Here is a 26,479-nt window from a genome sequence, read left to right on the forward strand (position 1 = left end):
ACATATCAAAGAATGTCTACCACTTCACTGCCAAATTGTGTAGGATATTCCCATTGAAGTGCACTTATTTAATTTTTATAAATGTGAAATAAAAGTCAGGAAGGAAGAAAAATATAAGCATCAGCTAGAAGGTCCTGACAGACCACCGAAGAGGCACGAGCTTGAGCCGACCAATTGAGAGTTGATAGCTGTCTGATATTTGACGAAAGGCAATTGAGGATGGGTAGGAGGAACAAGCTCTTTAAATGCATACATTCAATTGCAAGATATTGAAAATCGAAGTGTAGTCAGTCCTGAGTTAGCCATCGAACTGAGAAGAATGCGGTAAGTAATATTAGTAAAATGCAATTTTCAACAATATCACTAATGCTGTATTTAGCTGAAAGTTGATATTATTTTAATTGTCAAATACAAGAATCGTATTTTCATTTATAAAATTTAAAAAATTGTATCGGGTTAGTCACCACCTTCAATTGCGGCTTACCATAAAGCAATTGTGTATGCGTATAACATCCCGCAGCATATATTTATCCTCCTGTAAACCATAACCATATATTTAACATTATTGATGACAATGATTTAAGAAAAACATTTTAGAAATTGGACTGTGGTAAATTATATCTTGAGGGATCAAATAAATGATAATGTACAGTACAACAGTTACAATGAAGTGTGACTTGCGTTGCCTAAACTAATGGGCTAAGTTACAACGAACTCTGCTTATTTCTAAAATATTACCCTCAGGCCTTGACCGCCATTATTACAGCTTCTCTAGGAGAGGGTTGGGTAGGAATTGTGTGACAGTTACCTATACAAAAATTATGTTCTTACATGTTGTAGATCAGCAAGCACAATTAAACACAGAATTGCTAAAACATCTTGCTTTTGTTGCAATCTTTCTCACACCTGTTTCATTATGAGAGAATCCGCCAATAACAGGAGACAAGTGGATTCTGTCCATGATATTGATTTTAGGGGGCTCAAGAATTGCCTTGGGCCGATTCATGGCATATTGCATGCCCCAAATAGCCAGGGGTCTCATGTACATGAGGGACCGGTAGTGCCCATCCATTGTCCATGCCTCCGGAGTCTGAAACCAGTACCTGACATGGGATAAAGGGGAATGAATGAATGAATTTTCTAATGGAGAAATAATCGATGCACACAATTTAGATCTGCCACATTTAAACATCTAAATAACTTACGGAATATGTGATTTTTATCAAGAAATAAAATAATTATCATAGAACAATTGATACTCTCCTGTGTCCGGAGTGAACACTAATTTGTAAGTTAATATTAACGTATATAGATCATACAAGTAAAATACGCACGAAGTACACTTCTCAATTTGATGTACTTTTAGTGATAAAATACATTTCTTTATTTTTATTTACGCATCAGAAAATCCTATCCTTACTTCATAGACACGAAAAGAGAGGATGCAGGTTATAAAAAAAATTATGGGCATAAGAAGTTTTACCCATATCCATCTTCTGACCAGCCCGCTAGAAATATTCCCTCGGCTGTTGTGAAAGCCTCTTCTTCCATTCCAGCAAGTATCATTGTGGCAGCAACACCATAGGTCACACCTGTCCATACTTCACGAGACTGCATACAGGTATCATCAACCTTACCGTTGGGATGCATGCCATTTACAGCACCCATCCTACCTCCTTTAACTTTCATTACATTGAAATCATAAACCTTCCGGAGAGCACTTTTTATTTTGGAATCCTCAAAAAGGGAGGGAAGCCCTGAGGATGCAGTATACCATTGCCCAGCCAATTGATCTGCTTGAATGGATTTACTGTTACTACTTGATCCACTGTCGTAGTTAAAATATGAACCATTCCACAGTTTTTCTTCAAATGCTGGCTTAGCCTTCAAAAACTTCCTTTTGCAGATTTCTGCAAAATCTCTGTCTCCCAGTTCAAGGGCCATTGCTGCGGCAGCTTGTAGAGCAGCAAGCCAAAGACATCCGCAGTATGTGCTCACACCATGGACTGTCCATGTATCATACGTTTGATCAGGGAAGCCATCATTCTCAATAAGACCATCGCCATCTCTGTCAAATTGGTCCATGTACTCCATTGCAGCCCGGACAGCAGGCCACACATCAATTCCAAACTGCAAATCACCTGTTGCAGAAAAATCTCGATACACCTGAAGAACAAATTTTGGGTTCAGGTCCTTCCACTTGCTAGTATCATGGATGTTATAGGCATTCATTTCATTCCACGGATCGTGTGTCCCCAGATCATGTGGCACTGCCCCATAAACCTTGCGAATTCCCCAGTTTCCCTCTGCCAGAAACTTTACTCTTCTTCCATCTTCACACAAGACAGCTCTAGCAAAGTCACGCTGTATATTTAATTCAATCCTAGGAAAGAGCTCAAGAAGAGCAAATGATGCGTAGAAGTGCACGTCATACGTGCACCACATGATATACTCCACCCCTTCCAAGTACAAGAACCTTCCAACATCATCATCATTATCATGTCCATATAGATTTTCATCCACACAATTATTTCCTGTAGTAGCGGTAGATTCATAGGTACTATCTGTTGTGCGGTCCACAACCGTCCTTTTTCTGCCATTTATTTTATCTTCAGTTCCTTTGACAACTGCATTTTCCAACTCCCTTGCTCGATCTTGGCCATTCCGCATACTTGAAGATAGCAAAGGAGAGTCTGGCAGAAAGATTAAGCAGTTTTAAAGATCTTATTAAGAATTAAATGACAATAGGCATCTCCAATGAAAAACCCAAACATTAATAAAAAATAAAACCACAGTACAATGTGCTAATATACATACCAATCCAAATTGTTCCTCCGGCAACAAGAAAGTAGAGTTCATTAAATAATGTAAATTTGTACCTGTAAAAATAAATAACAAATACAATAATATATCTTCTCCTGGAACAATATAAGCCACAAAAAGATAGGACAGCTTCACAAGTCAAGGTAGAGGAAGACAAAAGAGATTACACAAGAGCATACATGATCAATCAGTCTTTACTTGAAAACAGAAGTAACACTACGTTTTACTAGATGAAATTGTGACTGAATACCTCTGACTTAAGGTCCCATAAACCCAACCTTTGAACAAAGGAAACTAATTTCTAGAACAAAGTGAAGTTTTTTAAGTCTAAAACCTTGCACAAAAGTAAGCTGCCAAACATCAACTGAAAAAACCCAAGTTTTGCTCGGGCTAATTTAGTGGACACCAAGACTATAAAAGCTTCCTACATTTGATCGTAAAATAATAATAATCTGGAATTGACCCATAACAAGCAAAGAAACAAAAAATTCAGTGATACTTCATGATTAAAATATTATAGAAGTTAAATTTGAGAATTACCATTCTGGTAGTGTCTCGTCCTTGAGAATAGGATTCTGCCATTTCTCAATCTCTTCTTCCCACCGGCTGTAATCTGTTTAGAATTCAAAAATCTAATAAGGTTTTTATATGTCACAGATGGAACCATCAATCAGAAACATTTGTATATTTTTTCTGTTTTGAAATGTGATTATATACAACCAATGCAAGTAAAGCACAGGCCTGAAGAATATCAATAATCAAACCATACAACATACTTGTCAAAGCATCATGGGCCAAGTCCACTGCCGCTTTCTCAGAAGTCCCATAAAATTTTGTATATCTCCTGCGGTAAAAGAATCAAGCAAATTTAACAATAAAATATAATTATACAAAAGATATTGGGTTGTACGTAGGCTGCATGTTTGGCAACAACAGGCACAATCTCTTCCAAAAAAAAATAAGAATTAAAAAGTTTATGCTGTCACAGATAAAGCAGGAGTGACACTATTCATTTGGAGCCTAAGTAAAACTTTATTTAGGATAATCACATTTCAATGGGATCATGTAATACAAGATAACAAATCAAGATAGTCATTTGTAATAATAATTAAGAGCAGGCAAGCAAGAATACCTTCATAGAAGAAAAAAATAAGAATACAATATCAAGAGATACAATGGTCAATTTTACCATACATATATGCCTCTAAAGTAAACCAAGAATTTGATATACCATTAAAAGAAAACAGCAGACAATTGAAAAGCGTAGCTTTTAAAGCAAAATGGCCTCCCTAATTAATTATATGAGAAATTGGTTTGCCCAATTTAGTATCCACCACCTGTTTAAATCACAAGATTCTGTTGGAACCGAGTGAGAGAGATTTAAAAAATCTTCATCTAAGCTTAGCTACTCAAAGGCAGATCTGATTTACCAATAACTAAAAGTATCATTCAAATTTTTCTAAATCTAAAATGCAGCTCATGTAACAAAGTTGAAGCTAGTTAAATCATATCATGAACAACCTCACTCGTACAGGCAGGTGCAAGCATACAACTATTATTTAATATATAGAGACCTTGGTCAAGGATAAATATTAACTACCTAATATTCTATCGTAACATTGATTACCTGTTGAAAGTGCAACCTTTCACGAACTTTACTTTTGGAGATGACCATGCAAGACTGAATGCAACGGTGCACTTTCCATGGGGTTCAACCCAAGCTGTAGCTGCAACAGCAGCACATAGTGTCTCTCCAAGTGATGAGGGCATGCTAGGACCAGAATTGAAATTCTCCTGGTCAAATTGACCATCCTTAAAAAGATATAATAATTTCAATTAGAACCAATTCTACATACTTTCCATACCAAAAATATTTGGAAGAACCTTGTGGAAAACTATAAATATCATTTAGAAATCCCCAAAAAGAGGGGTAACCAGTACCTTCACCATTTTACTCCACATGCCTTTTGCGGTTATGCTACTTCCTTCAGACAGCCCAAAACTCGGCAAAACAGAAACACTAACATTCTGCGTTTCACATGCAGCTATGGAAAAAGTAACAGGAGGATTTCCTTTTGCTGTCCTGTATATTGGAACGGCCTTAATATATACACCAAAATCCTCATTTACAGAGAAGTTTAGGAGAAGAGACCCTAATTACAATTTACAATTACATACATACCGACCCACACAAACATGTTACTTATACCTACGTGCATGCAAATATGTCAAACCAGAATAGTGAAATTGTAAACTTAATTGTAGAAATCAAGTACTGTCAATGAAAAAATATTATTTCAAATTAATGGAAATTGGTAGCAATAAACAATTAAATTTTCTTAGTTCATTTTTACAAGTTCATGGAAAAATCCCAAACCAGAATGATAGACCAAAGTAAAAATAATCTATTTCAGAATAGTGTTTTCATTTTCATCTAATTTGGAGGTAAGCAGTTAACTCACCTCACCAGCACAGTTCCCGCTGTTGTACTTTCTCCATATATTTTATAATGAGGTTTTTTTTCTATAAAAAAGTAATAACCAGAACTCTATACTTGGAATAATACTCAAGAAAGCGCAATTGTTGCCATTTTCCACGGGAGACTCACCCAATACACCTCCTTTTTACAAGAAGATTTTATAAGAAAAGAGCACGAAGATTTAGAATAGGTCTCCAAAAAGAAAAAAAAAAAGAACCTTTAACGGAAAAAGGACCAATAAGAATCAAGAAAAGAATGTCAACTTTAAAGAGCACCTTATGACAAGGGAATCATATAAGCAAGGGTCTATAGAATTCAAGCTGAGTATCCGAGGATTTTGGGGTAAGTGGAAGTGGCCAATTTTTCTTCTTTTCATATGTTGCTGATTTCAGCACATTTTGGTTTTGATAGTTGTGTTGATCATGGGCTAATGGACACATTTTTCAAGTATCATCTGTCTTTAAGAAAATAAATGGGTTGCAGAAAAGGCATGGTACTAGACACCGCAGAAATTTCTTCGCTGCATGGAGCTCTGATACAATAAAAAAGCTTGCAAGAATTACAAGGTGATTCCTGAAGAGAGTTTCGATAAAGATGGCAATGCGGTCAGCCCATCCCACATAATGTTTGACCCACAGTCCACATAAGAATTTTAATAACTATTTTTATTTAATTAAATTAATAGAAATAATAAATTTTATAAATGCAAATGAGTGGGATGGATTGGAGAAAAAACACAAATGAGCAAGAAACACACACAATGTGTTGTTGTTGGATTTTAAAAGTTTAAGTAATGTGGGTTATGTGGGCCAACCTGTTGTTGGCCCGTGCAGGTTGCGGGTTATGCAAGGTGAGTCTCAGATTGTCATTGTTAGTTTCACTGCATAATGTAGGGCCTTGATCCTTAATATTCATTTTAAAAACCATAAACACAACCATACAAGTTACAAATCTAAGAGCAGAAGCTCATAGGGTATGAATATTTCTTTGGAAGAAGAAACTGTGGGAGAAACGTAGTTGAGAATCACGACGGAAGGGCAAACAACATCATTTGAGATCGAATGTCTTAGAAAATTGGGAAGATTGAAAAATTGGGAACATAGAGAAAGAACTTGGTGATGGAAGCGTTCAAGAAATAAAAGTGTGTTTAAAGCCTTGCTTCGATCCAATAATGATGCAATATTGAATAACGTATCAGAAAGCTAAAAATTGAAACAGAAAATTTGGGGTGATGAACAGTCCAAAACTTTAGAGGAGTTTTACTGAGATCTCGAGGGGAAAATGGGAAATTTAAAAGCTTAAAAAAATAGAAAAATTTGATCAAGAGATTTGGATTACTTAAGATATTAACATGTATAAAGATGAAGAATTTGGTCAATGGATCAAGATAATCAAGAGAGATGGGAAAATTATTTTTGTAAGTTTTACAATGTTGGGAAAAAATCAATTGGTAATACGGAAGGATTAACAAGCTCATATGACCCTTAAGATGATTGATAATGGTAAAGCAGTTTGTAGGAAATATGTTGAACAACAGGCTCATTAAACTGTTTAAAAGAGATTGTTTATAAATATAAGCTAGAGCACCTTTAGACTATTCAGAAACTTTATGTCATTGCCTTATCAACCACTCCCATGTAAACAATAAAGAGAAATCAAACCAACCGTCAAATATATCTATAAGGTTTGATAACTTGCTTGTGATATAGAAGTACACCGGAGACTCCATCTTCAGCTCTATAAATGAAAAATGAAAAAGGAGTTAAAATATTGTTTAAGGCCTACTCTATTTTGAAGAACACATATCGCGATTAAAGAAAAAACTTACTGGAATGGTTCATTCACATGATCTCCAGACAGGTGTGAGCTTCCACCAATGGAATTCTGCAGAAGATTAATATTGATGGTTATTTTTTCAATGGCCCAATCTCTGTAACCCCTACCCAAACATATTTTTGTGACAAGTGAAGACAACATTTCAGGAAAATAAAATCTTACCGCCCAAGTAAATAAAAGGCTGACTTTAGCTCTTTCCTTTCCTGTGTTCACCAACTACAAAACAAACAAGTAAAATTTTTAATAAACCTGAGAATATATATTACTTCACACCTCATAATACAGAAATTAAACATGGATACATATGATAATATTAAAATAATATACAATACGGAAAATGTATGGAATATTAAGTTCTTCACCCACTTTGCTTAATGGAACTCCGTTAAGCATGATAGCTCAAATAACCAGAGGGAAATTGGCATCCAAAAGGATTTACCAGGGTGGAACATCGCCCAATTCAACAGCTCATATGGAAAAAGGACTTCTCAAACATCTTAAGGGATGAAAAGAGTCAAAGTCAAAGTGAAGGTAATTTGCAACAATCAAACAGCCTTATACAATGCATCTAATCCAATTTTTCATGAGAGGACCAAACATAAACAGGTGAAATGCCATTTCATACAAGGGGACACAATAGTAGATTTTACACTAATGTAAACTAAGAAAAATGCAACTAAAACTTTTTCTCTAAGAAGCTAAAGTGCAGCAACTAGTTTGTATTTAGTATATAATACAATATGTCAATTAAAAGGAAAACAAAAAATCTCAAACAATAGTGCAAGGAAACTGACCCTTTCATTCTCTTACATACAAATTTAAGTAACAATAATAAAATTACACACCGTATAAACAAAAACAGCAGCAGGTAGACTGCTTTCTCTATAATTATGTGGTATGAATGGGGATATCTGCCGACAAGATATTTTTAGTTCTGGGTCTGGCTCACCTGAGAATAAGAAAGTAGTAATTAATTAAAAAGGATCATACACATTTAACAAAGAACCAATTAATATAAATGACCATACCATCATAAACTGTCCAAGCTCTTGGAAACAAAGCATGGTAGGTTGAGTGCTGCCCATTTAGATTCCATCCCCATGATGATATGCCCTGATCATCAGGTTTCTTACTAGATCTGGAAAACAAATAAAGATGAATTTGAGTACATGTATGTGTATCTAGAGATACATGAAAAGCACCCAAAAAAACAAATGTTAAGCAGAATCCAAAATTCAAATCAAACTAATTGCAAGATCGGAAGAGTAATATTTTTGCAACTGGGTTGATGTTGTCAATCTACTCTAGAGTGCTAAATGGGTAGCAGTTAGAAGTATATTAGTCAAAGCTTGGTAGAATATTGTGTTATGCCTCTATGTAATAGTTAGAAACCAAACATATATTGTGCTAACCCTATCAATTATTTTCATCATCAGAAGCTTTTCTAAAAAATGAAGATGGAAATATTCTGCAAAACTAGTTTTTTTACATACATAAGTTCATGTAAGCAATAAAAAGGTCAGCAAGACAATAATAGGACACCTGTGAAACCTCAGACGGTCAAATAATGGGTATTAACTTATCAAATCATTATCATCCAAGTAAACATCAGATAGTTATATTTATATGTAGGGACTGATTGGGTTTAACGGTACCAATGGTATTTTCTATTATCACTGATTAGTATTCTCTTATTACTAGATAGTTAAGATATAAATACAAGCAAATTGTAACAAAAAAATGAATTTATAAAAATGCTAAATATGTTTGCAACACTCATAGTCATGAAACATTGTTTTACAAACTTCCACACATGCCACCTTACCCTAAACCTTCATGCTGGCCAGGAGCCAAAACTGATGAAAAATTTTTGTTTCCTCCCTCTCTACTTATAAAAATCTGCAACATGAGTAAATAAACCATATAATATGTATTATAAACCACAGTTCAGAATGGTCACAAACAATAAAGATCATTCTGGTTAAAAGGGAAAGCCAGATGTTTTACTAGAAGGCTCTAACATTACCTTTGAACTAAAATTCATACAAAGTAACAACTAGTGAAACTACAAACCATGTTCATAACTTTTTTTTCTCTTGTCTAGACAAAACTAGGGGTCTATCTCATCAAGTAGAGAGCAATTGATACTGATAGAATTAAAAAGCTCAAATACAAAACACCAATCATATTGATTAACTAAATTTCCTTTTGCACAAAAGCACCTTGACTCCAAAATCCATTTGATTGCACAGAAACATTAATTTGTGATCCTAAACAACTTCAGTATATCTACCTCCAACCCTCAATATAACTGTCTACCAACCTCACTGACCAACTCAGTGACTAACTAACCATTCCACTCCAAAAATCTTGTATTTATATTTTAATATACATTCCACCTATTATCCTTATTCTGTTAAGGGAATGCAATATAATTTTAAATAATTCATTTCAAGAAAGGTACATGCTGAGCACATAAGTGACAGTCAGGGAAATAAATCCACAAATTGATGCCATACAATTAGAGAAGAATATAGCACATCAATAATAAGCAGAAGAACAGGAAGACTTACAGAGAACTGATTGGCCATAACTGGTGACGCTTCACATAAGCTAGGAATAATTTGCCATTGTCGGAACTCGCCTCTAAACCCTCTTGATATGCTGCCACTCCTGTTTAGGAATAAATGACGTTCAAATCAATACAAGAAGAAAGAAATTTGTTTGTTCTAAAGGCCAAATGGATAAACCCGCTTGTAAATAATGGTATTCAGGATTATTAGTTGGTAGCTTTCAATTGGAACAAATCATACCCCATCCCACCAAGTGGAACTCCTTGAGATGCAGATGGCTTGCAACTCTCGCGGGTGAAAGGATCAATAGGTGCTTTCTGCAGAAATCAGACAAACAAAAAAAAGTTTGGAATCGTAAGTTTCAACCTACTCGTATAATGTATAATGTACCCACCACACAAAATTAAACATCAATGAATGACCCAAAGAACATAGAATTTGAAATTTACCCTCCCATGAGAAGCCTCTTCCCTAACATATGACCAAATACGTATCCCTAATCGAACCTGGGAATTTTAAAACACAATAGACAATCAGGTGAGATAGAGCGAGATGCAAAATACTAATAAAACCATCTATACATAAATAAGAATATGCAAAGGAATTCCGTGCACTAAACCAATGAGTCCACGTTATTAGTTGTAGTTTTGGGAAAGAGAGAGGGAGAGAGGAAAAACACTTGCCATTTTTATGGCTTCCATAAAAGTTACTCTAAATTCTTTAAGAAGATTGGCATGGCTGTTCAATCTCCTTCTCCAAGCTTGCTCAGGGGGAGCAGAACTATCATAATCAAACTGCAAAAACCATGTCAGGGACACGGATTACATTTAAATAAAATCAACTATCAATATCAATGACATGTGAACGTAGCACCGTGTAATCAACTACTATTAAGAAAAATCACACGCTAAAGTCAAATTTCCAGATAAAGCATCATCACGAAACCAGGACGCCAATTCACAAAAACAACAAAGAGAAACTTAATAAATAAATAAAAACAACACCAAATTTTCAAATGAATTCAGTAATCAACAAAAAAAACAAATTCGCAACCATTTCGACCAGCTAAGGAATAGCATTCTTTTAATTTCCTTCCTTCGGCTAACTGCAACGAGTAGATCGTTCGTGTTTTCCGCCAAGAAAACACAAACATTCAGACTTTAAAATTAAAGTCACAGGCAAACACAAGTTTTTCAGATATCACAAAAGCGCGGCGCCATCAGAAGGCAGAACGCTGATTCACCAAAGTCGGAGAGCAACTTAATAAAGACAACAAAAAAATACGTCATCGAATTTCCAAACTGAATTGAATTATCAACAAAAGCAAATCGCTGTCATGTCAATAAACTTCATAAGAATCCGATATTCCAAAAATAACAAAGAAAAAAATTATATACCAGCTGCAGAGTAGATTTACTGATATACTCCTCCGTAGGCCACGAATTCTTTCTACAATGAAAAATGTTGCCGCTAACCATGCTTTCACAACACACAACTCTCTCGGAACAACGAGAGAGATCAAACGAGAAAAAGAAACAAACGCACGCTTAGTTCTCCAAGATCGCGCTCACAAAGCGCAGATAAAAAGAAAAAGAAAAGAGCGTGTGTGAGTGCTTGAAGTTGGAGTGAAACAGTTACGAATGAGATCGAATATCTCGTGATTGATCGGAAAAAAACTAATTATCGAATATCACGTGATTGTTTCAGCAGATTCGTTTCGGATTTAAGCGCAGCGCAACAGAGCGAATGATGCGTGGCCAGAGGAGGAAACGCCGCTTGTGCAGCCGAGTCCGCGACTCGCTCCTTAAAATCTAACTCGGATCGCTAGTGGGGAGGAAGAGAGAGAACAAAAAAAAGTTTGAATGGAAAAATAACAGGCTTCTGTTCTGGTGGCCACTCTTTAATTGTTTTTTATTTTTCTCTCTCATAATAATTATGATTGAAAATTTGTGTTCGTAAAGTAAAAGTGTGTATATGTATTTGGTGGTGAACAACTTTCGTTTGGATTGAAGTGTAAATCACCGTTGTCATTTGCGGGTCTCTTTCACTTCATCACTTTTTTTTATAACGGTCCACCTTGATGTCGGTCTCCAAGACTATACTTTTTCGTATTTTTCTTCTTTAATTATTTAAATATTTTTGTATAAATAAATTATCATTTACTAACTGCTTAAATTACATAAATAAAATAATATGCACACTGTTTGGACACACGTTCTTGACGCAGTTTGACACCGTTCCAACGTGAAAAATTGCGTTTGGCGTCACCAAAAACTCGCACCACTCTCTAAAGTGATTATTTCAATCCACACACGGAAGTGGTCAAATGGAGTTGTTTGTTACGCTCTTTTTTTTTTCGCCAGGAGAGAACGCCAACCATATTTTACAATTTGTTATCATTCTCGTATTTTAACTTTTGACGAGTATTAATATATTATTATAAATGTTATTTTTATAATAAATCTTGCATGTATAAATTGTATTCTTTCGTGTCTTTTATATAAACAATAAAATAGAACATAGTTAATATTATTTAATAACATCATAAATTTAAATTGTATTCTGAGTACTTTATAAAATTAAATTATTTAAGTGAGAGTGATATCGGAGTTTTTTTGTATTTTAGAATCCTTTTGACCAGAAAATTATAAAATAGGGTCAGTTGATATTTTTTTTAAATTAGGTCAAGTTGTTATTTGGAAGGACGACTTCCGGGATGAAGTCGTTCTCCACTAGGTCGATTTCGTTTTTTTTTTTTTTAAATTAATGTCGTTGCGTCAAATAACGACTTCTATTTAATAGAGAAGTCATGTAACATGACGACTTCACTTTTATTTTATTTTTTCAACTTTTCAGTTTTAATTATTTGTTATTTTTTTTCTTATTTTATTTTTTAAATATTTCAATTTTTTTTTAATTTAACGGTTTTGCTTATTTTTTTATTTTTCAGTTTTGATAAAAAAAATTTTAATTTTTTAATTTTTCAATTTTCGTTATTTCTTTTAAACTGAAGAGTTATCGATATTTTTTGAATTTTTAAATTTCTTTTTCAAATTTGGTTAGATATACAAATTATATTGATTGTATTTGTAATTATTTTTATTCCTACAATAAATTAACTTCATAAAATATATTAGATAATATAAAATTACATAATAAAAATAAACTAAAATTGGATAAAACAATAAATTACTGACGATAAGGACAATTTCCTCTATGATGTCCTTCATTTCTACAATATGAACATTTACTTCGTCTGTTGGGATTTGGTTGATCCATTTCATTCTGGATTCTATTAGTTGGTGGTCTTCCCCGTACCCTACGACGCATGTTTGGGTTTGGAATGAAATTTGGTATGGTGTAAGTGAACCAATATTCTTTATTCTTAATCGGATGCAATTGTATTTCATATGCTTTGTTGATGTTGTAGAGGCTATAAACTGGATGGATATATGAGGTTAGATCTACATGGGAGAAAGAGCACACAGCTATTACGTGATGACAAGGCAATCGAAGAGCTTGAAAGTGACCACAATCACACCACCAATCATTTAATCTAACTGTAAAAGACATTGGTAGGCGGTGATCATGTGGAGAAAACATCTCTTGAACTTCAAATTCATTATTTTCTCTTGAGTATCGACAGACTTGACACATTCTCACTTGTTGTTGATTTTTTCTAATAATAGCATTAATTTCCTCAGGATACTGGTGGCCTACTCGTAACATGGAGTTTGCCTTAACCCCTCTCTCAACAAACCATGTTGCGGTCCTTTCAAATGTTGCTTTCCTTGTAATTTAACTTACTTCAAATTCATACACTTTTTAGGTGGATGAACCAAGCAGATCGGAGAAATGATGGTTCTTTATCAGTTAGTGAATTTCGCTTGAAATTTGATCAAATTCGTACAAGACAGGTAATAATTAAGTTACGTAATCATTTATTTTTCTAAATTTGAAACTAATGTCTACAAATTTTTTTAGTTCTTGTGAAGGCCTTATATTCAAAACGAAGTTCGTTGGTTGATTGTGGTTGACATCCCTATAGTGGCTAGAGCAACAGTTCCTATAATTTGCTTCGCGACAGTCGAATTCCATCAGGCGGATAGGGTCATGCGTCAATTTGGTTTAAGACAGAACATCCCGCCTGACCCGATTAACCTCGATCAAGTCCACAGGGATGACTTGAGGGGGAGAAATGAAAGAGATTGGGTGGCACATCATCACCGTTAGATTGCAATTTGGAATGATCAACAAAATCGGCTCATTCAAGGTACATCATTTAGTGGAAACGACCATTTGCGTGATGAAACACCCTACCTGCAATGGTATATAAACCACATTATCCGCTATATATCTCCAAATACGGAATCTTCCGATGATGAGGTCAGTTTTACTACAATGTCGTACATCTCTTTATCATGCGTACTTATTCATGAGAATGACCTTGCTATTTATTTTACAGTATGATATGTCACAAGAACCATCCCCAACAATTTTTTGGGCAATCGTGTATGGGTCACAGTAAAATGTTTGGACATCCATACCCTCAGTTTGGCAACCCATCAAACACCCAATTCCAACATGTCCCTTCCTCGTACGGTTTCTTCCCGCATCAGTCATGTTATGGTGCTGGTCCATCACAAATGTTTGACACTTCAACCATGACACCACCATTCGCCTATTATCCAGGATCTTCTTCATCAATGCCATTCCATCCTCCGCCAATGCCTTCTCAAACTTCCCAAACAACGATTCACCATCCCCAATTTTCTCAAAGTCATCAACATGAAGATGAAGATCACAATGAACCACACTAAGAACAACCACCAACACGACCAACCAGACCCAGAAGACGACCTCCATGTGAAACTGGAGGACATGGATGATTTTCTACTAACTTAAATGTTGTATTTTAATTATTAATTAATGTTAAAATATATTAATGTAATGGTTATTTCTATTCTATTAATATTTTTTTACTTATTATTCTTCTAAATCCTAAAAAATAATCAAAATTTATTTATTACGAAAAAAAAAATTGAAAAAGTGAAGTCCTCATGTGTGAGGACGACTTCACTTTTTCGTTTCAAACAAACCGGTGCACTACATAACTACATCACATTTAAAAAAAGAAAAAGAAATCGGTAAGGGAGATAAAAATATTGCCTCTGATGTTGTTACCTTCTTGACAACTTGACCTACTTTGGCAAAAAAAAAATTGATGGATCCATTTTTAAAAATTCAAGTTTCAATAGACCCTAAACTACAAAAAAAAAAGCCAATATTGGGTGAGCATATAAACTCTTTTTTAGTCTAATTTATGTTATTAGGCTATGTTTAATAAAATTGCAAAAGTGATTAAAAGTTAAAAAAAAAAAAGAAAAAACTAAAGTTAGTTGTTGAAATAACTGGTAAATATTAATGATAAAAATATATTTGTCAATAATGAGATGTTTCATACAAATAAATCTTAACAATAAATTCTCTTGACAATTACTGATCTCTTTAAAATAAACAGTTATAGCTAGAAAAACATGTTTTTTTAGTCAATCAATGATTAAATCCCAATTCAATTTTTTGGAAAATTTGGATCCAATGGAATTAATTCCCGAATCAGACCCTCCAATTCAACGTGGATAACTATCGTAACAAATATTTTATGAAACTTATTTATTATAGGTAATATATAATTTAAACTAATATCAACAAATCATTACTTTAAGTGGTATTGAAATTAATTCCTCCTGTAATTTTTTTATTTCTCTATATAAATTAAATTATCAATAATCCTTACCAACAACATAATTCATAAAGAAAAATAGTACTTAAATTTTTAAACTAATGAAGTGTTATTCTAATAGAACTTCGCAATTTCTGTTTCACTCAAATGAGATCTAAACTGAGATATAGAGATAAAAATAGTTTAGAATCTTTAATTTAACTTATTAAGTACGCTCTAGGTAACGAATTTTAAAATTAAAAGGTAAAATATTTATACTTTTTAAAATTGTTATATTCTGTTATTTTCTTCTTTTTAATAGCCGTGGTTGGTGGTGCTGCTCAATAGAAATTTATTTTGCTCGTGGACTTCCTAATGAAGACTACAAGGTCTTAAATAAATAAATATGTCGATATAAATGAAGAAAGTTGTGACAGTAAAAATTTAAATAAATTCCTTCTTACAATTTTTAAAATTTATTTATCAATATTTTTTTGCTTTATTGCTTTATATAAAGAGGATTCCTCTTTTGTGTTCACATTTCATAATTCCAACTTTATTCTTTACAATGTAATTATTTGTTAAATTTATAAAAATTAATGGTTATTTTTACAAATTTTAATAAAACTATTTACTTATTTTTTTTTTCTATTCATCAATAATTATTTTTTCATATTTTCTCTATATATTTCACTTTATTTTTTATAAATATAATTTTATTTTATTTATTAACTTAATAACATTTACGATATCATTCATTATTAATATAATATCATTAATATTTAAAATATATTAAAACTAGATAGCAGGGAGAAGGTAAAAGTAAAACATGTACATTGCGGTGATGTAAAAAAAAATGTATAATTACTGATTTGATACCCCAACTTTTTCGTTAAGTTCAATTTGATATCCAAACTTTTGATATGTTCAATTTAGTACCCAAATTTTCTAAAGAGATTCAATTTGGTCATCTCCGTTAAGTTGGAGTTAACACAGTGTCCGTATAGGACACGTGTCAAGCCATGAAATTTTTATTTTTTTTTTAATTTTTTTTCAAAAAATTTAAAAACTGCCACGTGTCAGTTTATCATCGTGCCACATGGTAGCTTACAATCATGACATATGACAGTGTAATAGTTGTTTTCAATTTACTATCCTAATTTAAATTTTTGTTCAATTTAGTACCCAATTTTTTTAAAATGATTCAATTTTGTTCTCTTCCATTTGAGACCAAATTAGTAAATAAGCTTAATTATAACTTATATAAACATGTTAAAATAATTATTTTGAATTTATACATCAAATCACTACACCTAAATATTCAAATTATTTTATTTTTTACAAGTGTAAAAAATTTCATGTATAAAAAATTACAAAGGTTAAAATGTAAAAAATAAAATAATTTAAGTATTTAGGTGAAATGATTTTATGTATATATTAGAAAAAGTTATTGTAACATGTATATATAGGTTGTAATTAAGCTTATTGCTTATTTACTAATTTGGTCTCAAATGGAAGAGGACGAAATTGGATCATTTTAAAAAATGGGTACTAAATTGAACCTTTAAAATTTAAATTGGGTACTAAATTGAAAACAGCTATTACACTGCCACATGTCATGATTGTAAATTGTCACGTGGTACGATGATAAACTGACACGTGGTAGGTTTTAAATTTAAAAAGAAAAATATTTTTTTTGAAAAAGAAATTGAAAAAAAATTAAAAATTTCATGGTTTGACACGTGTCCTGTATGAGTGTTAACTCCAACTTAAAAATTGAATCTTTTTCGAATATTGAGGTGCTAAATTAAACAAACCAAAAATTTGGCTACGAAGATGAACTTAACGAAAAAGTTGGGATACCAAATGAGTAATTATACTAAAACAAAACGTGGCCTAAAATAAAGTATCAGAGTAAATAACTTTCCTAAAAAAATAAAATTATGAGAATTAGGAGTTCTTCTTCCCCTATCTGAGATCTACCAGCAATTGTACATTCCGGTGCCTACTTTCACAGATTCGGTCTCTCTCATTTCCCCCAAATCCATAAATGAAGAACTAGAAAAATTCAATTGCATCTTTATAAATTCTTTTTCATTCGTCACTGCAATTTTCGGGGGATAGTTTGGGATTTTGAATCGTGTGGGGGCACCATTGCCAATTTCAAGGAAAACCTCAACAAGATCACGCTCGATGTTCATGACGACGACGACGAAATTCTCCGTGAGTACGGTACCGGCATCACTGCCAACGGCGACAACTCCGCCTTCTCCGGTCGCCGGAGTTCGTACGGTTCCGCCAGTTCCAAATCGGGAATTGGGTCGCCACTCGCCAACGGCATCGATCGTGCCTCTCTTCCCGAGGTCATTCTTTTCCTCTGTTTCTCTCTTAAAGATGCGTTGCGTTGTGAATCTTTAAGCTTCTTGAGAATTTAATAAGCGCGTATCTGGTTCTGCAATGAAGTAGGTTTTGGGTTTTAGTTTTGGACAAAAGTTAGATGAACTTTCTTAGAAGTTTGAGTTGTTCTTTAATCGGAAGTGAAGTTTAACCTAGGTAATTTGCATAAACTTTTATAATGCAAACTTTTGTTACAAATATTATCAATGCGAAATTCCAATTGTCTGAGAACGAGATAATTAACATCGAAAGAACTGTATACCAGATTAGTTCATATCATGTTATTTTATAGGAAAAATAAAAGAAAAAAAATTAAGCAAGTTGGATGTGGGAAATTATTGTGTTGTTCAAGATTACCACTGTCCTAGAATTTCTGTAAGGGTGTGAAAAATTTTCATTGTTTGCCTCATCTCTCTTTTAGATAATATGGGATGAAGTTGGGGAGTCTGAATCTGACAGAGATAGAATGTTGTTTGAGCTTGAACAAGAGTGTCTAGAAGTATACAGAAGGAAGGTAATCGATCTAAGGCAGGCAATCACTGATTGTGAGGCAGAACTTGCATCCATTTGTTCATCAATGGGAGAGAGACCATTGCGTATTCGTCAGGTTAGATATTTTAAGAATTACTATAATTTGTTTGCTGTTGGTTTTAAGGCGTGTCTGTGTGTTACTCGAATGGGGTGGAAAAAAACTGCATCCCTATTTGGAAAAAGCTTGATTATTTTTTTGTCAAGATAATTTGTTTTCCAGTTAGACTGCTAATTCGTTTGTACACTATCTCTTTTTTTTTTTTTTTCTAGACTGATCAAAATGTTGGTAGCCTCAAGGACGAGCATGCAAGAATTCTTCCGCAGTTGGAGGAGATGCAAAAAAGGAAATCTGAGCGTAGAAATCAATTCATAGAAGTTCAAGAGCAGATTCAAAGCATTTCAATTGAAATACATGGTCCTAGAGAGTATATCCCGCTGTCATAGATGAAACTGATTTATCCGTGAGAAAACTTGAAGAATTGCATAGGTAGCTACATGCACTTCAGATTGAGAAGGTCAATTATCTGCTCATACTTCAGTTTTTTTGAACTTTTTCATTGGCTCAACTCATATCATCACCTTTTCATCCTTCCTTTTTGCCATCTGTAATCGTACTCGTATCTTATACTCATGCAGAGTAGTCGCTTAAAGCAAGTCCAGGAGGAGTACCTGTATACATTAAATTCTCTATGTTCAGTGCTTGGTTTGGACTTCAAGCAGACAATTAACGGAATTCATCCTAGTTTATTGGAATTAGAAGACCTAAGAGTGTAAGTAATGACACCATTCAACAATTAGCGGTTGCTATAGAAGAACTTGCGGGAGGTTAAATTGCAGAAGGTAAAGATTGAGTTAGAAATTAATTGCCATTTTTATTTAGTATTTTGTGAATTTTGTTTTTTTCCCCTCTGGTTATATTTGTAATAACTTAGGGTTTCGTAGCTCCAAGATCTTGCTACTACAATGTTGGAGCTCCGGAACTTAATGGACACCCCTGTTGAAGAGCAATAGATGTTTCAGAATGTTACATGTAATATGGCCGCTTCAGAACATGAAATAACTGAACCAAACACCTTGTCTGTGGAGTTCATCAATTTGGTGAGTTACAAGTTGCTTGAGTATGATAGGATTGTATTTCTTTATTTTTATGGTTCAAAATTCGTTGAAAAGTAATAATGTCATCCAGGTTGAGACGGAAGTAGCTAGGTTAGAAAAGTTGAAATCAAGCAAGATGAAAGAGCTTGTATTAAAGAAGAGAATAGAGCTGGAGGAGATTTGTCGAAAGACTCGTTTGATTCCAGAAATAGATAATGCAGTGGAATATGCTGTTGACGCCATAGAATCTGGTAACTTTCTACTTTCTACCAAGTTGAGTGCAATTATTTTCTCTGCGAACTTTCAAGTATGCCTCTTCCTTTTTTGTGCAAGTTCTGTGGACCCTGCTTGTGTGCTCGAACAAATTGAACTTCGGGTTGCCCAAGTCAAAGAAGAAGCTTTTAGCCGAAAAGAGATACTTGAAAGGGTTGAGAAATGGTTGGCAGCATGCAATGAAGAGTCTTGGCTTGAGGAATACAACAGGGTTAGTAATTTGTAACCTGCTTCAACATTGCCAATTTTGACCCATTTTTTATTCATAGCTACATTTGACAATTTAACTATGTATTTTGTTTTGTTTATCCTCCAGGATGATAATCGGTACAATGCTGGGAGAGGTGCTCATCTTACTCTCAAGCGAGCTGTGAGAAAGCTCGTGCCTTGGTGAACAAAATTCTAGGTACACAATCATATTTGTCATGATTGTCTTATTTGTCACGTTATGGCTTAATTTATGCAACATCAAACTGAATCACGAACTGGCATAATATTATAGCGGACTACGTATTAAATTGTAGTGTAGTGTGAGTCAGACCAAAGTTTTCATGGAGTGTCATCAAAGGTGCCAATTTGGATGTGAAGATATTACTTGCGAGTTCCATAAGCAATTATGGAGTAATGAGCGCTAGTTTCTTTAAATAAAATAATTATATTGAGAAAGAAGTTGATATGATGAGAATGTGACAGCCGAAGAGAATTCTTTGGAATCTGTGAAATCAAAACAAATTTATTAAATAAAATAACTATTATTAAATTCATATTATGTTTTCTTTTCATATTCTTCTTCTCTTTTGTGGCTTTCCCTTTCTATGTTCTCTGATATCCCTATTTTTTCTGCAACGGCAAGATCAACACCCACCTTTAACTTTTCTCTAGCAAAACAAAACGTGTCTTCTCCACTCGTCCAGAAAGAAGACTGTGTCCGACCCAAATGTGGTGGAAGGGACCCCAATGAAACCCTCTCTATAGATTTAAAAGTGGTATCAAAGACGATGGATAATCTTGGTGACTTGCTCAGACGAGTACAATGTCCCTGTATCGAAAGTCCTCTTGATAAGAGTTCTAGATAAGCGTGTCTCGTTATGAAGAATCACGGTATGAGAATGGGTACTCGAATTATTCTGTTGGGTGGGGAGTGTACCAATGTGGTTAAAGGGACTCGCAGTGAAACCCCCTCTATACACTTAACAAGTGGTATCAGAGCCGTTGGTTAGTCTTGGTGAACAGCTCAGACGAGTACAATGTCCCTGTATCGAAAGACTTCCTGGTAAGTGTTCCAGGTAAGCGTGTCCCGTTAAGAAGAACGACGGTACGAGAACTGGTACTCGAATGATTCCGCTGGAGGGGGAGTGTAAGCACCCCCAGTGAAACCCTTCTATAGACCTAACAAGTAGTATCAGAGCTGTCTTGGTGACCAGCTCAGACGAGTACAATATCAGTATCGAAAGTCTTCCTGGTAATGGTTCCAGGTAAGCGTGTTCCGTTGAGAAGAACGACGGTACGAGAAAGGGTACTCGAATGCTTCCGTTGGAGGGGAAGTGTACCAATGTTGTGGAAGAGACCCCTAGTGAAACCCTCTCTATAGACCTAACAAGTGGTATCAGAGCCGTTGGTTAGTCTTGGTGATCGGCTCTGATGGGTACAATGTACCTGTATTGAAAGTCTTCCTGGTAAATGTTCCAGGTAAGTGTGTCCCGTCAAGAAGAATGGCGGTACGAGAACGGGTACTCGAATGATTTCGCTGGAGGGGAAGTGTACCAATGTGGTGGAAAGGAACCCTAGTGAAACCCCTCTATAGACCTAACAAGCAGTATCAGAGCCGTCTTGGTGATTGGCTCAGACGAGTACAATGTCGCTGTATCGAAAGTCTTCCTGGTAATGGTTCCACGTAAGCGTGTTCCGTTGAGAAGAATGGCGGTATGAGAAAGGGTACTCGAATGCTTCAGGGGAAGTGTACCAATGTATTGGAAGAGACTTTTAGTGAAAACCTCTCTAAATACCTAACAAGTGGTTTCAGAGCCGTTGATTAGTCTTGGTGATCGGCTCAGACGAGTACAATGTCCCTGTATTGAAAGTCTTCCTGGTAAGTGTTCCAGGTAAGAGTGTCCCGTTAAGAAGAACGGCGGTACGAGAACGGGTACTCGAATGATTTTGCTGGAGGGGAGTGTACCAATGTCGAAAGGAACCCCAGTAAAACCCCCTTTATAGACCTATTAAGCAGTATCAGAGCCGTCTTGGTGACCGGCTCAGACGACTACAATGTCACTGTATCGAAAGTCTTCCTGGTAATGGTTCCAGGTAAGCGTGTTCCATTGAGAAGAACGACGGTATTAGAAAGGGTACTCGAATGCTTCCATTGGAGGGGAAGTGTACCAATGTATTGGAAGAGACCTCTAAAGAAACCCTTTCTATTGACAAAACAAGTGATATCAGAGCCATTGGTTAGTTTATGTGACCGGCTCAGACGAGTACAATGTCCCTGTATCCAAAGTCTTCCTGGTAATGGTTCCAGGTAAGCGTGTTCCGTTGAGAAGAACGACGGTACGAGAAAGGGTACTCGAATAATTGTGTAACCCGACCTAATTAAGTGTCTTGATATAGCCTTAGGTGTTCTCTCATCTCTTAATTAGAACCTTAAACAAATAGTAAAGCACTTTAGACGGTGAGTGTGTCTTGTAATACCAAGCCTCACCTTAGACTTGTGCAGCTTAGCATATTTAATTGTTTTATTGCTTTGTTCTTGTTTAGTAGCTTACTATGTGTTATCTTAGTCTTTGATTTAGTTTCAATTAAGAAGTCTTGTGTAAGAACATTGAGTTCCCTTGACTTCGAAAGACTTGGTAAATAAGAACTCAAGAAACTTACTATCTACTTCTTTGAAATTAAGTTTGTCTTTGTTTAAGTTCTTAATTGTGTAACCCGCCTTAGTTAAGTGTCTTGGGAGAGCCTTAGGTGTTCTCTCATCTCTTAATTAGAACCTTAAACAAATAGTAAAGCGCTGTAGACAGTGAGTGTGTTCTGTAATACCAAGCTTCACCTTAGACTTGTTTAGCTTAGCATCTTTAATTGCGTTTTTGCTTTTCTTGTTTAGTATTAGATTGTGTCATCTTAGTCTTTGATTTAAATTCAGTTAAGAAGTCTTGTGCAGAGGGGTCAATTTGGCCCATCCCACAGGGCTTGGCCCTGCCCATGTTGGCTAGGGCCAAAAGAGTCCACATGGAAAAAAAAGTCCCCAACAAAGAAGTCCATAGGGCCAAAAACCTAACAAAAGCCATGAGGGTCTGGGCCAACTCATGGGCTTTCATCTTCCACATGAAAAATATATTACTATGTGTGGGACATGCCAAAAAACCGGACAAGCATGACGACCCGAATAGGTTGAACGACCTGAACCTGCCCGACGACATCGACAAGAACGACGACTCGAACGACCCCGAGGATCCAAACCAGCCCAACGACTCGAACGACCAGGATGGGTCGGACAACCCGAACGACCCAGACCGGCCAAACAACCAGGATAATCCCGACAAAACGAACGAGCCCGACGACATGGACTGGCCTGACAACCTAGACGGGCTCGATGACCCAAAAGGGCTTGATGACCTGGACGGGCCCGACGATATAGACACGCCTAACGACTTAGGCGAGCTCGACGACCCGGACGGGTCTGACCACCTAGACCAGCCCTACGACCTAGTCCAGCCCTACGACTTAGACTGGATCGTGACTCAGGCGGGCCTAACCCGGGTCCAACAATCCAAACGGGCCTGACGACTCGAAAAGACTCGACGACCAGAATGAGCCTAACGACCCGGACGAGCCCAATGATCCAGACAGGCCAAATGACCCGTATGGACGCGATGACCTGGACGGGCCCTGCGATACAGACGAGCTTGACGACCCAGATAGGCCCGACGACACGAACATGCCCGACGACTCGGACAAGCCCTACGACCCAGATGGGCCCAACGACCAGAACGAGCCCAACAATCTCAACGGGCCCGACGACACGGATATGCCAAACGATCCGACCGGTCCAATGACCCGGATGGGCCCGATGATCTAGATAGGCCAACAACCTGAACGGGTCTGACGATCCGGACTAGCCCGATTAGCAGGACATGCTTGATGATCCAGAAAGGCCCAACGAACCGAATAGGCCCGCCCGTATCGTCAGGTGGGTCGGGTCGTCAGGCCCATTCGGGTCGTCAGGCTCGTTCCGGTCGTTGGGTATGTCTAGATCATCGGGCCCATCTGGGTCATTGGGCTTGTTTGGGTTGTCGGGCCCGTTTGGTTCATCAAGTCCTTACCGGTTGTTGGGTCTGTCTGGATCATCAGGCTCATCTCGATCGTTGGGCCTGTTTGGGTAGTTGGGCCCATTTGGGTCATTGGGCCCGTCTGGGGCGTAGAGCTTGTACGGGTCGTCAGGCCCGTCCGGGTCGTTGAGCCGTCCAGTTGTTAGGCCCATCTGGGTCGTCGGGTCCGTTTGGGTCGTTGGGTCTGTTTGGATCATCAGGCCCGTCCAGGTCTTGCGGCTCGTTCGGGTTGTCGGGCCCATCCTTGTCATCGAGCTCGTCCTGGTCATCGGGACCGTCCAGATCGCCGAGCCCATTGTCTAAGAACATTGAGTTCCTTGGTTTAAGAAAGACTTGGTACATAATAACTCAAGGAACTTACTATCTACTTCTTTGAAATTGTGTCTTTCTTTATATTCTTAATTGTGTAACCCAGCCTAATTAAGTGTCTTGGGTGAGCCTTAGGTGTTCTCTCATCTCTTAATTAGAACCTTAAACAAATAGTAAAGCGCTTTAGACGGTGGGTGTGTTCTGTAATACCAAGCCTCACCTTAGACTTGTTTAGCTTAGCATCTTTAATTGCGTTTTTGCTTTTCTTGTTTAGTATTAGATTGTGTCTGACAACCTAGACGGGCTCTATGACCCAAATGAGCCCTACGTCTCGGACGGACCTGATAACTCAGACAGACCCGACAACACAGACGTGCCCGACAACCCAGATGGGCCCGACAACCCAGATGGGCCCGACGACCTGGACCAGCCCTACGACCTAGAAGTGCCCGACGACTCAAACAGGCCTAACCCGGGTCCAACAGTCCAAACAGGCCTGACGACCCAGACATGCTCGGCGACAAGATTGGGCCCAACGATCCGGATGAGCCCGATGATCCAGACAGGCCAAAGGACCTGTATGGACGCGATAACCCAGACAGGCCCTACGACACATACGAGCCTCATGACTCAAACAGGCCCGACGACCCAGACGAGCCCTCCGATCCAGATGGGCCAAACGACCAGAACGAGCCCAACGATCCGACCAGTCCAACGACACGAACAAGCTCGATGATCCAGACAGGCCCAACAACCTGAATGGGCTCGACGATTCAGACTGGCCCGATGAACCGGACGAGCCTAATGATCCAGACATGCCCAACGACCTGAATAGGCCCGCCCGTATCGTTGGGTCGGTCTAGTCGTCAGGACCATTCGGGTCGTCGGGCTCGTTCGGGTCGTTGGGTCTGTCTCGATCATTGGGTCCATCTAGGTCATTGGGCATGTTTGGGTTGTTGGGTCAGTTTTGTTCATCGAGCCCGTACGGGTCATTGGGTATGTCTGGATCATAAGGCTTGTCTCGGTCGTTGGGCCTGTTTGGGTCGTTGGGCCCATTTAGGTCATCGTGCCCATTTGGGTCGTAGAGCCTGTTCGGGTTGTCAGGCCCGTTCGGGTCGTAGAGCCCGTTCGGGTTGTTAGGCTCGTCTTGGTCGTCTGGCCCGTTCGGGTCGTTGGGTTTATCTGGATCGTCAGGCCCGTCCTTGTCATCGGGCTCGTCCTGGTAATCGGGCCCGTCCGGATCGTAGAGCCCATTGTGTAAGAACATTGAGTTCCCTTGTTTAAGAAAGACTTGGTACATAAGAACTCAAGGAACTTACTATTTATTTCTTTGAAATTAAGTGTGTCTTTCTTTATATTCTTAATTGTGTAACCTGGCCTAATTAAGTGTCTATAGACCTAACAAGCAATATCACAGCCGTCTTGGTGACCGGCTCAGACGAGTACAATGTCGCTGTATCGAAAGTCTTCCTGGTAATGGTTCCACGTAATGGTGTTCCATTGAGAAGAACGGCGGTATGAGAAAGGGTACTCGAATGCTTCAGGAGAAGTGTACCAATGTATTGGAAGAGACCCCTAGTGAAACCCTCTCTACAGACCTAACAAGTGATATCATAGCCGTTGATTAGTCTTGGTGACCGGCTCAAACGAGTACAATGTACTTGTATCGAAAGTCTTCCTAATAAGTGTTTCAGGTAAGGGTGTCTCGTTAAGAAGAACAACGATACGAGAACGGGTACTCGAATGATTTCGCGGGAGGGGGAGTGTACCAATATGGTGGAAAGGACCCGTACTGAAACCCCTTATATAGACCTAACAAGTAGTATTACAGCCATCTTGGTGACCGGCTCAGACGAGCCTGACGACCCAGATAGGCCCGACGACCCGGACGAGCCCTACGACCCAGATGGGCCCAATGACAAGAACGAGCCCAACGATCTGGATATGCCAAACGATTCGACCGGTCCAATGACACGGATGAGCCCGATGATCCATATAGGCCAACAACCTGAACGGGTCTGACGATCCGAACTGGCCTGATTAGCCGGACGGACCTGATCATCCAGACAGGCCCAACGAACCGAATAGGCCCGCCCGTATCATCGAGTGGGTCGGGTAG

At 37.2% G+C, this 26,479-nt stretch overlaps 1 protein-coding gene and 1 pseudogene across 5 annotated transcripts; one reads left to right on the top strand and one right to left on the bottom strand.

Moving 5' to 3' along the window:
• Positions 1-5: 5 nt before the first annotated feature.
• LOC114191938 (Beta-glucosidase, GBA2 type family protein) lies at positions 6-11,623 on the bottom strand. Of its 4 annotated transcripts, none has more exons than XR_014996795.1 (20): positions 11,109-11,623; positions 10,395-10,505; positions 10,161-10,217; positions 9,952-10,028; positions 9,712-9,811; positions 8,964-9,037; positions 8,167-8,276; positions 7,984-8,087; positions 7,301-7,354; positions 7,131-7,186; positions 7,001-7,039; positions 4,765-4,906; positions 4,451-4,635; positions 3,600-3,667; positions 3,364-3,436; positions 2,818-2,879; positions 1,484-2,693; positions 907-1,103; positions 468-535; positions 6-310 (listed from the first exon to the last, which is right to left on the bottom strand). XR_014996795.1 is itself a non-coding variant. In XM_085676233.1 (20 exons), exons 1-19 carry the CDS (start codon positions 11,187-11,189, stop codon positions 528-530), a joined length of 2,808 nt encoding a protein of 935 aa, XP_085532359.1. In that variant the 5' UTR covers positions 11,190-11,623; the 3' UTR covers positions 6-310; positions 485-527. The 4 variants fall into 4 exon arrangements, 3 of the variants coding, with proteins under 3 accessions (XP_085532359.1, XP_027937194.1, XP_085532360.1); XM_085676233.1 differs by having other exon boundaries at positions 485-535; XM_028081393.2 differs by lacking the exons at positions 6-310; positions 468-535 and having other exon boundaries at positions 592-1,103; positions 11,109-11,621.
• A 5,864-nt stretch (positions 11,624-17,487) lies between these two features.
• LOC114191954 (65-kDa microtubule-associated protein 3-like) lies at positions 17,488-20,493 on the top strand (annotated as a pseudogene). The gene is made up of 8 exons (XR_014996686.1): positions 17,488-17,796; positions 18,252-18,437; positions 18,632-18,876; positions 18,998-19,201; positions 19,304-19,459; positions 19,548-19,707; positions 19,790-19,940; positions 20,046-20,493. The product of XR_014996686.1 is annotated as a 65-kDa microtubule-associated protein 3-like (transcript).
• Positions 20,494-26,479: the final 5,986 nt, after the last annotated feature.

This window comes from Vigna unguiculata, chromosome 7, assembly GCF_037176805.1.
Source record: "Vigna unguiculata cultivar grain cowpea cultivar isolate G323 ecotype 2 chromosome 7, ASM3717680v1, whole genome shotgun sequence".
NCBI lineage: Eukaryota > Viridiplantae > Streptophyta > Magnoliopsida > Fabales > Fabaceae > Vigna > Vigna unguiculata.